At 33.3% G+C, this 12,421-nt stretch overlaps 1 protein-coding gene across 1 annotated transcript; it reads right to left on the bottom strand.

Annotated features, from left to right (window-relative positions):
• Positions 1-387: 387 nt before the first annotated feature.
• Positions 388-1,349, bottom strand: LOC143389573 (protein salvador homolog 1-like). The gene is made up of 2 exons (XM_076842544.1): positions 812-1,349; positions 388-540 (listed from the first exon to the last, which is right to left on the bottom strand). Exons 1-2 carry the CDS (start codon positions 1,347-1,349, stop codon positions 398-400), a joined length of 681 nt encoding a protein of 226 aa, XP_076698659.1. The 3' UTR covers positions 388-397.
• Positions 1,350-12,421: the final 11,072 nt, after the last annotated feature.

Here is a 12,421-nt window from a genome sequence, read left to right as displayed (position 1 = left end):
ATGTTGACTCTTAAAATAATAAATTCATTTCTTTTGTTCAATAAAAGAAAATTTCTAATAACAAAATATATGTAAAATTAGAACTTCCCAAAAGTAAGCTGCCTTTATTAACCAAAGTACTTGTTTGCAGTTTTTTCAACTGTGAAAATTTTAAAGCCCTTATAAAAATTAAATTTTATTCTTAAAAGGTTCACTTAAAAATTCTTGCCATGTTGCTGGGCATACCACTGCTGTCTCTGCTTGCGGTTTTCAAGCTCAGTGAGAAGAGCCTGTCTATAAGCTTCATACATTTTAACAATCTGTTCCAGTTCTTTCATGAAGAGCAACTTTAGCATTCCCTGGTATGTATCCAGGTCAGCCAGCTGGAAGAGTTCCCATTTCAGAATGTGGTCATATTTCACAGGGGCTTGTGCATAAACCTGAAGACAGTCAGGAATTTCTGCAGTATGATAAGGATTTGCAGGTACCAGAAGAGACTGATTTCTTTCAGTTTGCTGTGGCTGGTAAGTGACAGGAGGGGGTTGATCATACCGAGGTACACTAGGAGCACAAGGATGTCTGTACTGAGCCTTTTTATTTGTGTGATCTACATAATAAGTTCCAAATTCTGATGACTCAACTCGTTCCCATCCAGGAGGAAGTCCTTCTCGTTCAAGAGGATGGCTCCAATGAGTTGTGTTTGTATTATGATCGATATAATATTTTCTCCCTCTCATTGTCCAGTCCACAGACCAGCCAGGAGGAAGGGGTAAATCTTCAGACCCATGGTTAATTAAATTTCCTAAAGATGTAGCAGCAACTCTCCCAATACCTGAAGCATGCCTCTCCTGATTCTGTGGCATTCTTTGGAAGAGATCATGATTGTACTCATAATATCTGTAGTCTTCATGTGCACGATCTCCAAGTGGACGCCTTCTCTGACCATCAAAAAAATTATCGGAGTAATAATATCGGGAACCAGAGTCTCCATTTTCAACAGTAAAATTAACTTCTGTCAAAAATGACTGAGATGAGCCATACTCCCTAGGTACATCCGCTAAACTCCTGGCAAGATAAGAAGGTGCAGATAATCTGTTGCTTTCTCTTCTCATTATTTCATGAGATGTTCTTTGAATTGGAGTTCTAAGAAAACTCTGGTTTCTTGAAACCACTCCATCTCCAGAAGCTGAAAAAGCATTAGAGCTTGAATCTGGAAGACAGATATCAGTTCGTCTTGGAATTGTTGGACCATGCCGGATGAATGAAGGCATGAGATTCCGCAGCAGAGGCGACGTCTCCTTCTTCACGTACTTCCCCTGCACCTCGGCCGGCTTGAACACTTCGTTTTTGGTTTTCTTTCGGGACAGCATCCTTTTTGAGGAAGCCCGAGGCCGCGCCAAGCAGCCTCCTTAGGGCTCCACGCCAGGCGCCGGCCGTCTCCGCGGCCATCTCCGCCGGCGCCTCCTTCCCTCCCTAGCCGCCGCCACCGCCGCCTCCTTCCCTCCCGAGCCGCCGCCACTGCCGCCTCCTTCCCTCCCGAGCCGCCGCCGCCGCCGCCTCTCCGCAGCCCGGGGTCGCCCACAGGGACTGCCGCATGTTCTCGGCGCTAAGCGCGCCGACCGCCGCTCAGTCGCATGTCAGTTCCTTCCCGGAAGTCTCTCCTCGCTGCCACGCTGCCCGGGGACGCCGTGAGGAGAGGCCAAGGACGCTGGGCCAGGACCATGGTCCGCCGCCGGCAGCCTAGTAACCGCTACTACTGCTGCTGCCGCGGCCGTGGCTGCCGCCTGCGTCCCGTAAACTTTCTATTCCTTATCTTGTATACACAGCTTAACAGAAGCAAAGGAACCCAATTTTATGAAATTATTATCACCTTGATCTTAGGTGTCATGTGGAAAGAAAATTATATACCAGCAAACATAAATAAAGATGAATTAATTAACACAAAAACATTGCAGGGATCAATAGTTCTAGCACCCTATGAACTATGAAGCATAATATATTCAGTTGTATATTTAACAATATTACATATATATATATATATATATATATATATATATATATATATATATCACAGACAAGGGCTGATTCAATGATGGCCAGAGTTTGTTGTATCTACCAATGTGATTTGTCACATAATGAACAGAATCTGATGAGTATTAATAGGCAGATGAAACATATTTAATAATATTCAATGTCTATTCGTGACTAGGAAATTATTTTAAAAAATCAGAAGTAGAAATCAATTTACTTAACCTATTAAAATTAGTTTCCAGTTTTCAAAAGAACAACAAATCTGAAGCAAAACATCATCTTGATTTGGTGTGCTTGTACAAGAGCCCATACATAAATATCTGCTAGAAGGTGAGACAAGGCAAAAATATACCTAAAATAAGAAAATTTAGAAGAATTTGAGTAAAAAGGTAAAACTCAATACTCTCTTTGAGAAAATGGATGTTTATTGTCTTCATGTGAATCCAAAAAATCTACAGAAAAAAAAACTTTTATAATTATTAAGACAGCTTGAAAAGTAGCTGGCTATAAGAACAACATACTAAATTTGACATTTTATCTGTCAATTAATGTTTAACATGCTAATTACCTTAAATTAATAAATTCAGTTCTAATCCAATAAGAGTTATTTGGAAAACCTGTGCTGTTTTGTTGTTATTGTTGTTACATTGATAACTTAATTAGAAATTAAATAGAACATAATTTTAAAGGTTCCATATTCATCATCTTGCTCCCCACTTCCATCTTCACTGAGAAATTCTGCAAATTTTTTTTCTGGGTCTGCTGTTTTTGGCTTCTATTATTAACCACATCTTTATTTCCAAATCTGGTATTGCAACTTTTTGATCATTTTAGAATCAGCCTCAAAAGAATAACGTCTCCTATTGATCCCTTGCCAAAGCTGTCACTTTTGTCAACTTTCTGATAGTCTTTTCCTGGATAGATTTTGATCCTCCAGTTACAAGTTGCTTATATATCCTTCGGAGGACTCATTACATGTCTGTATTTATTTCATCACATTTTGAATAAAAGTTCTGCTCAATTTGGCATCTTCTGCTCATTCCTCCTAGTGACTATATTCTTTCTTTTTTTCTGACAAAATCTTGATTTTACACAAAATTTGGACATCTTATATCTGTACTTGCTCCAAATTTTATTTATTAGAATCAGGAAAGTTTTGGAAGAACATTAAATAAGGTCTGTCAGAATTATGTAAAAAACAATTTTATACAAAATTGTGATGTAGTTCAAAACCTACTCATGTCTAAAATTATTACTAACAGAAAGTTGGAAAATTTTCCTCAGATATAAAATATTGGTACATTTGTTTAAAAAATAAATTAATCTAAAGTGAGATTGTTCATAATGTTCAATCTTCAGAAGAATTTCTTTGAAATCAGAAACACAATGCAAATACCTGCTAACAACTGTGAAACACGTATTATTTTAAATGCACATCTTCTATCATTCAGTAATTTTACCAAAATCCTTCAAAACAAAAATATAGGTACATGGAAATATTCATGCCAATTTATTTGTAAAATGTAAATTCAGCTAGGCATAGTGATGTATGCCTGCAATCCCAACAACTCAGAAGGCTGAGGCAGGAGGATTACAAGTTCAAGGACAGTCTCAGCAACTTAGAACTTGTCTAAAAATTTAAAAAAATAAAATTAAAAGAAATGGGAATATAGCTCACTGGTTTGGTGACTCTGGTTGTTTCCACATGGGAGCCTAATTGCACTTCGACTTTTGTATATAAAATTGTGTTTTTATATAGAATGTAAACAAGATTGTATACAGAGGGTGCAATGATGAAATGCATAGCTTCACAGAGAAATCAAAATATCTTTCTTATATTAGGAAATAAACTGTAGTGTGAATGTCTTTTTATATAAAAGAGTGCAATAAAAAGATACAACAATGTACACAATTCATAATATAATGTATAATATCCCATAAAATATTATGCTTCATATCTCTAAATAAGAAACATGGATCCTAAGGCAAATTAAAAGATTCATTTTGTCTTAAAATTAACACAACATGTTACTAAATTGTCTAATTTCTAATAAGATTTTAGTCTATCATTTTCTAATTTAACAGGATGAAAATACTTATGACTCAAAATCAAATGATAAAAAACATACAATAAAGACAATAATGAAGAAATTAATATAAGCTGTACACAGAATGATGAGATTTGATCATTAAAATATCTAAGTTTCTTACTTGGAGAGAAAATACCAGATTTTGGTTACACAGTTTTATGTTCAAAGACTTGAAATTTGGTATTTTTTTGCTATATCTAAGAGATGAAGATACAATAATCACAGTGAGACTTGTGTGTATATATAAATAAAAAATATCTAAGTATATTATGGCTAACATAATTGTAAAATGATCTCATTTGTCTTTAAATCAGTGGCTAACATAATTTTAAAATGATCTCACTTTTCTTTCAATCAGTGGCATTCAGGAAATGAAAATATAATAAAATTTATTTGTGAATAAGCATGCACGTGCATTTCTAGTGATTAAGTTTATGCATGGATTTCTCTAGGCCACTTGTCCCCAGATATTTGGTCAAATATTATTCAGATGATGCACATGAAGGTGATTTTTAATGAGACTGATTTGAATCAGTAGAGTGTGAAAGCAGATTACCATTTTTACTGTGGTAGCTCTTACCCAATTTGAATGTTTGAATAGAACAAAATATTATGATTAACTGAGTAAGTAATAAGGAGCTCACACCTGATTACCTGAACAGAAACATCTTTTTCTGCTTTGTTTCTGCCGTTGGACAAAAACTGAAACATCAGTTATTCTTTGATCTTGAATTGTCTGATGCTTAGACTGGAACTTATCTTCCCCCTTCCTCTTCTATATCCCCAGATTGCCTACTGCAGATCCTACAACTCCTCAGCCTTTATAATTGCATAAGCCAATTTCTTAACATAAGTCATATTTATGTCTGTACAAGAATGAATGTGTGGTGTGTGGATACAATGGTTTTTTTTTCTATTTCTGTAAATAATCCTGACTATCTCACTATGGAAATCAGATACCAGTAAATTTACCATATAATTTATTCAACCAGAATGAGATTTTGAAGAAGTTTTAAGTCTTCTAAAAATTTCCAAATGAAGAAAGGAATATGCAGACTTCAATCATCATGTGACTTATTCATGGCCCATATTACACTTCCCCTAAAACCTTTTTAAACTGAAATACAATGAGAAGGTAGGGAAGTACTATGTAAAGGAAACAACAGTAAGAGCTGTTTGTAAAAATCAGTATACAGATTCTTCACCCTGGTTCCAGATTTATTTGTCTACATAAATTAGACTGAAAACAGCATCTAAGACGTTAGGAGGAAATTATGAGTATGTGATTTTTCTAGAACCTTTAGGGACAGGTTTTGCAAAAAAAAAAAAAAAAAAAATATTAGAGTAAAAAACCCTTTCCATGGAATCTATGGACACACTTTTGTTGCCTTTTAGAGTCACCTGTTCAAAACTTTTATTGAACACTTATTGTGTGACATTACATCTTCTAAATTTTGTAGATAAACTGGCAAGAATCAAGGACTACAAGATGTTTTTATGTAACCTGTTTCATAAAGGAAAATTACAAGTAATGAAAAAACATATTTTCCAAGAGCATCTCCCTCCCCTGAAAAAAGGCAGCAATCAAAATTAATTTTAAAAGAGCATCATGATGCCACAGAGAGTGAGGAATTTAGAGCATGTACAACAACAACAACAACAACAACAACAACAAAAACCCACCTAATTCAGTGGTCTTTAGCCAAGGTGAAAATTCACATGAAGAAGGAAACAATGCACTGTGATTCAATGAAGTGTTGATGGCTATCTTAGGTTGGGTACCTAGATGCAGTTTTCTTTTGTTATTGTTGTTGTTTTGTGCATTAATAAATTTTGAGAAAATGTTCTGCAAGTAAAATTAAGTACTAACCTTTAAAGAAGACGGTGAAATAGAATAGGGAAAAAGAAAACTGAGAAAGGTGTAGTCTCTGGAGCATGAGTGGCTTGACACAATTTCACATTGTCATGAAGAATTGGGGTGATCATGTATGCCCAGTTTCAGTTAATCATTGGCTTGCAGTTATATACATCTGGAGAAGCTAACTTTTCTGCCAAAATTGTTCCTATTACCTGAGGTAAATTCTAGAATAAAAACACTTATAAAACAAGGTTATGTTTTTATATGGTAATGAAAATGGTGACATCAGTCCTCAGAAAATCAACCTTTTATTTCCCACAAGAACAGTAGTTCCAGGTTCATAAATTGAACATTTGAGGTGACTATACCGAACTTAATCTCCAAAAATAGCAAGTATATTATTTAGTTGTTTATTTCTGATCATTCAAAATTGATAGTTTTAACATATCAATACATTATTTAATCAGATAATGAATTAAATAATTTTGAGTAAATACCACAAAAATTTAGAAACTTATTTGTATTTTCAAAATATTTTTGCACTTGCATAATGTAGACAGCTCTACAAATATAATTTTCTCTTTATATTTTAAAACATGCAAGGACCTGGCAAATGTAAAAAAATAGTTTAATTAGAATATGTGAACAAAAATTCAATTGTAAAATTGTGACTCTACCTAAATCAACATAGTATACCTGGAAAAATATTCAGCATGCAGTAAAGAGTCAGAGGTGACAACAGGTGCAAGAAAAAAATATTTAGTTTTCATATGATTGTGGGAATACCCAGAAGAATAGAATGTTTCTTTTCATTAGAAACATTATGTACATGAATATATGCAATAATAATTGGACTTACTTTTTATTTTTTAAAAAATCAATCATTGCTACAACTAAAATGGTTGTATTGTATTTGAAATAGAGGCTGTGCTTCTCTTTTATGTATCCCCTATTATAATGCTTAATGATGAATTACATTTTCACAAATATTTTCATTATATATCTAAAACATTAACTTCCTTTTTAAGGTCAAGTTTTCTATGTGGAAACAAAAATTGACTAGACAAATTTACAAGTTATTTATTTATGAAGCAATAAAACAGAAAGTCCATGAAAATTCAATGATTAAAAATTAATGCAGAACACACATTCTAAATATTGCTCTTAAGTTTAAAACAAAAACTGTTGTAATAATAAACACTGTTAGAAAAGTTAAAAATAGAATCTGTGTTCAATTAGAAAATATCACAGAATTTACTGCATATGATTGTCTTTTCATATATCCTGACCTATCTAATTACAATTACATGGTTCCAAAGCAATTTTACACAGGTAGTTTAAAATTTCTCCTTTGCAGTTTGTGAACTGAAGAAAAATGTCCAAGATTTATCTTAATCAGTGATAATAAACTATAAAACCCACATAATGAATGAATTCCAGATTTTTTGAGTTTCCTATTTTTATTTTGCTTTTGTCTGTCATATTCATAATTCCCTGAGCCTTCTCACAGGAAAGTAATTCTCATGAATTTTTAAATCAGATCTCACAGTTCAAAAAGCTGAGATCTATTTCTAAAAGGCCTTATTACAATGATCTTTTGAATTCTCTGTGATTTCTATTGAGTTTTCCACATATGAAATAATCTTTTCTACCACATACATAGTATGAATTAATGGATGCTTACCTTCAAACTTTTATATGTAAATGAATCACTATAACTCAGATTAGAAAAGGAGGGGCAGGAAAGCAACTGTATTAATCAATACTGCACATGGGCATATGAAACACTGTAACTTAAGTGTGAAACCTATAATAAAGATCTAAACAGTATTAAACAGTATTCTGATTTTACACTTGAATTAAAGTTAAAATTATGTGATAGAAGAAAACATTATTGCAAATCTGGCAAGTGAATCCAGAGTTGTGAATATTAGAGTGGAGATGGCATACAATGTCTATAATAAGATCATTACTTTCTGTTGTTGTTGATGTTAATGGTAGTTGCCTTGCTTTGCCATTTCACTATTTTTTAAAAACTTTTACTGCCAATTGCTTACTCTGCTTCATTGGTTCTAAGTGATGCAGTACACTAAATCACTTGATCTTAGACATCACTAGTGAGAGTTACTCTTCAATTATTTTATGCCAGCTATATCCTCTAATTAGATGTTACTACTAAATAATATGGGACAAGTCTCATTTTATCTCCCCCTAGAAATGAATCACATAATAGGAAAAACTGCAATTAGATACACTGAAATATACATTAGTGAGTGATTTTTTTCAGCTGTAAAATTTAAGAATTTATGGTCAAAGCTTGTTAATTATTTTACAATACAGTCAAAACTGCTTTCCACAAACATGACTCTTTGCTTCGTTATTAAATATAGTAGGCAATGCTACATTCTATTTTTTCACTTTATTATGGAAGGTAAGCAATCGGCTTACTTTTCACACCCCATCCATGGGTTGTTAATAGTTTCATGCTTTAAGCATTTCATTGAAATTTTATTATATATGTAAAAATAACAGTGATATTTGCTAAATTTGAGTCCCAATACAATGCAGTTAGGAAAGTTGTAAGAGACCTCAGAAATTTGGAGATGCTTGAAATCAGGAAAAATGCATCATATTAACATATTTAATTGGCAGAAGGAACTATAAACAAGTTTATCTTGAGGCTAAAATATACAAATACTCTTGTTTAATTGTCTCAGGGTTAGCATGAGATTTAACAGAGCAATAGAAAGTATGTGCAAAGATATCTTACATTTAAATTTTGGCAATCTCACTGAACATACAGATAGAAGTTGAAACTAAGACCTTATTGAAGCACCTGTCTTCCACATTTCTCTTTACTCTCAACTACCTTTTATGGCTGTAAGGAATAGCTGTCCTAAAAACATCATGATCATTTCACAGACTCTACTTGAAAACTTTGTACGTTTGTTCATTTTTAGATAAACATTTATATCAACTAATATTTTTGAACTTATTTTTAATCTAATCTAAAGCTTATGTTTCAAAAAAGCATGCAGGCTGCACTAATGCATGAACATTCCTTCCATTCTGCTCCATTTGGCTCAAAGTCTTCTACAAATCTAAATTTACTTTCTTTCTATCCTGACCATTTTCGTTTTTATAATTTTTAGAACTTGAGAAAACTCTCTTCCTATAAAGACTTCTGTAGTTTCTCCCTGTGAACATCTTTGAAAAATGGTTGTTTCAATCATTAAGTTTATAATTTAAATCGTATGTTTTATGTTGTTATTTTAATTCAAGAAATATAGACTATCTTGCAATGTGGTAAGTATGGTAGCACCTTTGTACTCTAAGTATGATGAGAAGAACCAGAATCATCGTTAAAGTGCAAAACCTTAGAACTCTGTCCAGAATTATTGAGAGTATTTACATGTAGCTGAGTGCAATGGCACATACCTGTAATCCCTGCTGCTCAGAAGACTGAGGCAGGAGGATCCTAAGTTCAAGACCAGCCTCAAAAAGTTAGTGAGACTGTCTCAAAAAAAAAAAAAAAAGAGGCGGGGGAGAAATAGATGGTAGGGATGTAGCTCAGTGTTATGTTATCTACTTAACATACTGGGTTCAATCCCCAGTATGTTAAGTAGATAAATAAGTAAGTTATGTTTACATATACAGAAACATTACATGATAGCCTCCAAAATCTGTGTAATTTTCATGTTTTTGTGTATCAGTTAAAATAAATTTAATGAAAATAAAACAGAATAAAATCATGGAAACCAGATTGTAGTTGGAGAGAGCTTGCTTTGTAGGATGCACACATCAGCTCATCATAATACTTGGCCCCACATAGTTCAACAACTTGTAGCACAATATTAATAATCAAACAGGTGAAAAGGATCATGAGACAAGTGTAAAGTAAGCTTCAGTGTGTGGGGGGTGCTGGGGAAGAAGATCACAACCAAGTATGATTATAACTATTAATGTCATCAAATTCCATTAATAATAATGAACATTTATTTGCTAATTCTAATAAATATACTTGTTCCAGAGCTAGTCATTTAACATGCCTGATCATCTCCACAATGACCAGGGTGGTAGTTACTATTATTCTTATTTAACAGATGAGTAACTTTAAAAGAAAAACCTAAATTCGAGGGTCCAGCTCAGAGTTTAAATGTCTATTTTCTCCATTGTTACAACTTTTTCCAAATTCCCTTGCCTAAGTGTATCATTTTTGTTATTACATATATGTTATCTTTCCTATTCAGGATGCAGTGTTTCTTCCAAACTTGTTTGCAGTCTTTTAAATCTTTGAGATGACTTTATACTCATTTGATTCTCCTACAGAATTGATTGGAGGCAGTAAATAAATTTTTCAATAATGTACAAAAATTAACAATTCCCCAAAGGAGAGTTTTTAAAGTTTTATTTAGTCATATAGGGCACATAGTGGTTTGTTTTAGCTATAAATGTCTAAATGTAAAGCAAAAGGGTTAAAGTCTATACATGTGAGTGTATGAACCAGTTGTGTGTGCATATGTGTGTGAATGTATGTGTAAATGTGTAAGGAAAATTATTAATTTAAAGCATGAGAGAATATGATAATGTCATTAGCTCAAAGGTATCATGATTCTGCTATAGTCCCTAAATACACTGGTGATTTGGGGTATGTTTTATGTATTTTTATTTGCTTATTTACTTACCAAGAGAAATTATGTGAATTTATACTTAAAACTTTTACATTATAAATTAATTTAATTACATAATAATCCTCTTTTTAAACAAGGCCTCAGGCCATATTTTTTAATTTATTTTTTAATTTTTTAGTGGTTGATGGACCTTTATTTTATTTATTTGTATGTGGTACTGAGAATCAAACCCAGTGCCTCATGCATGCTAGGCAAGCACACTACCACTGAGCCACAACTCCAGCCCTTACATAATAATCCTACAGTAAATAATCCTGGGGTAAAAACTTCAATTCACCACTTTCTTAGGAAACCTGGATTATCTATTTTGAAGAAGTATCAGGCTCCCTCTTTAAAAAGACTTCTATGAAAGTAAATACATTAGCTTTCATGCATCTCTGAACTTTGAAGTAGATAGCTTAATAATTAAATCATACTCATAGAAAAATTTAGCATATGTTTAGCTCTTTTAAAATGAATTCAGGCACATGAGTTATTGTTTAAAATTCAATATAACTTGTTAATAACAATTTGCTTAAGTAGAGTGAGTTTATTTTGGAATAAGTGTTGTTTTGCTTTTTTTCTTGCATTTGTGCACAACTTATACAATAAATTGTAAGACTTTCCATCATAACTTGGTCAGGTCTGAGTAAATTAATGAAAAAGAAAGAGTCTTTGAGAACCAAGGCCATTTTCATTCTCTAAAAAAAAAAAAAATCCTTTCATTTCTTTTCTTTTTTTCTTTGGTATTGTTGAATGACATTTTTCAAAGAAGTATCAAGGGTAGCTGGATTCTTTCAAAGGATGAATAAAAGAGGAAGGAACCCCATTCATAGTACTCCTAGACTCTCTGTATTCATCAATAAATGGCAGTTGTAAATAGAGACACTGAAATTTGTTCCTTTAATCTGAAAAGGTCGGGCGAGCGTCAGAGGAAAAGACCACCAAGAGACCATCTCATGCAACAGCAAAGGGGGGGTCCAGCATGCTGGGGCTTAGAGCTCACTTAAGAAGAGCAGAGAACAAAGAGCCCCAAGAGCCACTTGAGCAGAGTTTATATACATTCTTTAGAGAGGGCAGGGGCTTTACATACATCATAGCCTCCTTTAGCAAATCATCATATACTGTGGGAAAATCAAATAAGAACTCTAAAACATGATTAGCACATTCATTGGCAGGAACAGGTCGAGTGGGGGTGATTGGTCAGCACTAAGATAGGTATACATTTAAACTGATTGGTTGAAGCCATGAGAAGTGTACGTGCTGAGCTGCACAGCCTCTGGGAAGGGGTGATTTAGTAACTACTTGGTCAGGGGAAGATTTCAACACACATCTAACAGGCAGTTCCAGGAATTGTCTTAACTGCCACAGGAATTTCAGGCTCTGAGTGCAGCTTGAAAACTTTCCAAAACCTGGTCCTTTACATTTTAATTTCAATTTCTTTTATCCTTTCAAATCTAATGTTTTCTTCTTGCACTTGCAATGTTTTCTATTTTCTTCTTTTTAATGCAATCTCAGAAGGTGTTTCTGTTACCAATATTCTAAAGTTTAAAATTATTTGAGCTTGGAAACAGCAAAATTTACTATTCAATAATATTCTATTTAAAAACTTCTGTTTAAAATGAAATTTCAAAGTTGAAAAAAAACTTTAATAAAAAGCCCATTTCACTGTCAATATTGTTTAATTTTGCAAACGTTTATCACAGAATTCAAAATGGGTCAACCCAAATTTGGGTGCCCCTGGGATAAATAGTATAGGCAGGAGCATCATCTTCAGAGTGTTCTGCAAAACT

The sequence above is a fragment of the Callospermophilus lateralis genome, unplaced genomic scaffold, assembly GCF_048772815.1.
Source record: "Callospermophilus lateralis isolate mCalLat2 unplaced genomic scaffold, mCalLat2.hap1 Scaffold_63, whole genome shotgun sequence".
NCBI classification, from domain to species: domain Eukaryota; kingdom Metazoa; phylum Chordata; class Mammalia; order Rodentia; family Sciuridae; genus Callospermophilus; species Callospermophilus lateralis.
This window is presented reverse-complemented; position numbering and strand designations above follow the sequence as displayed.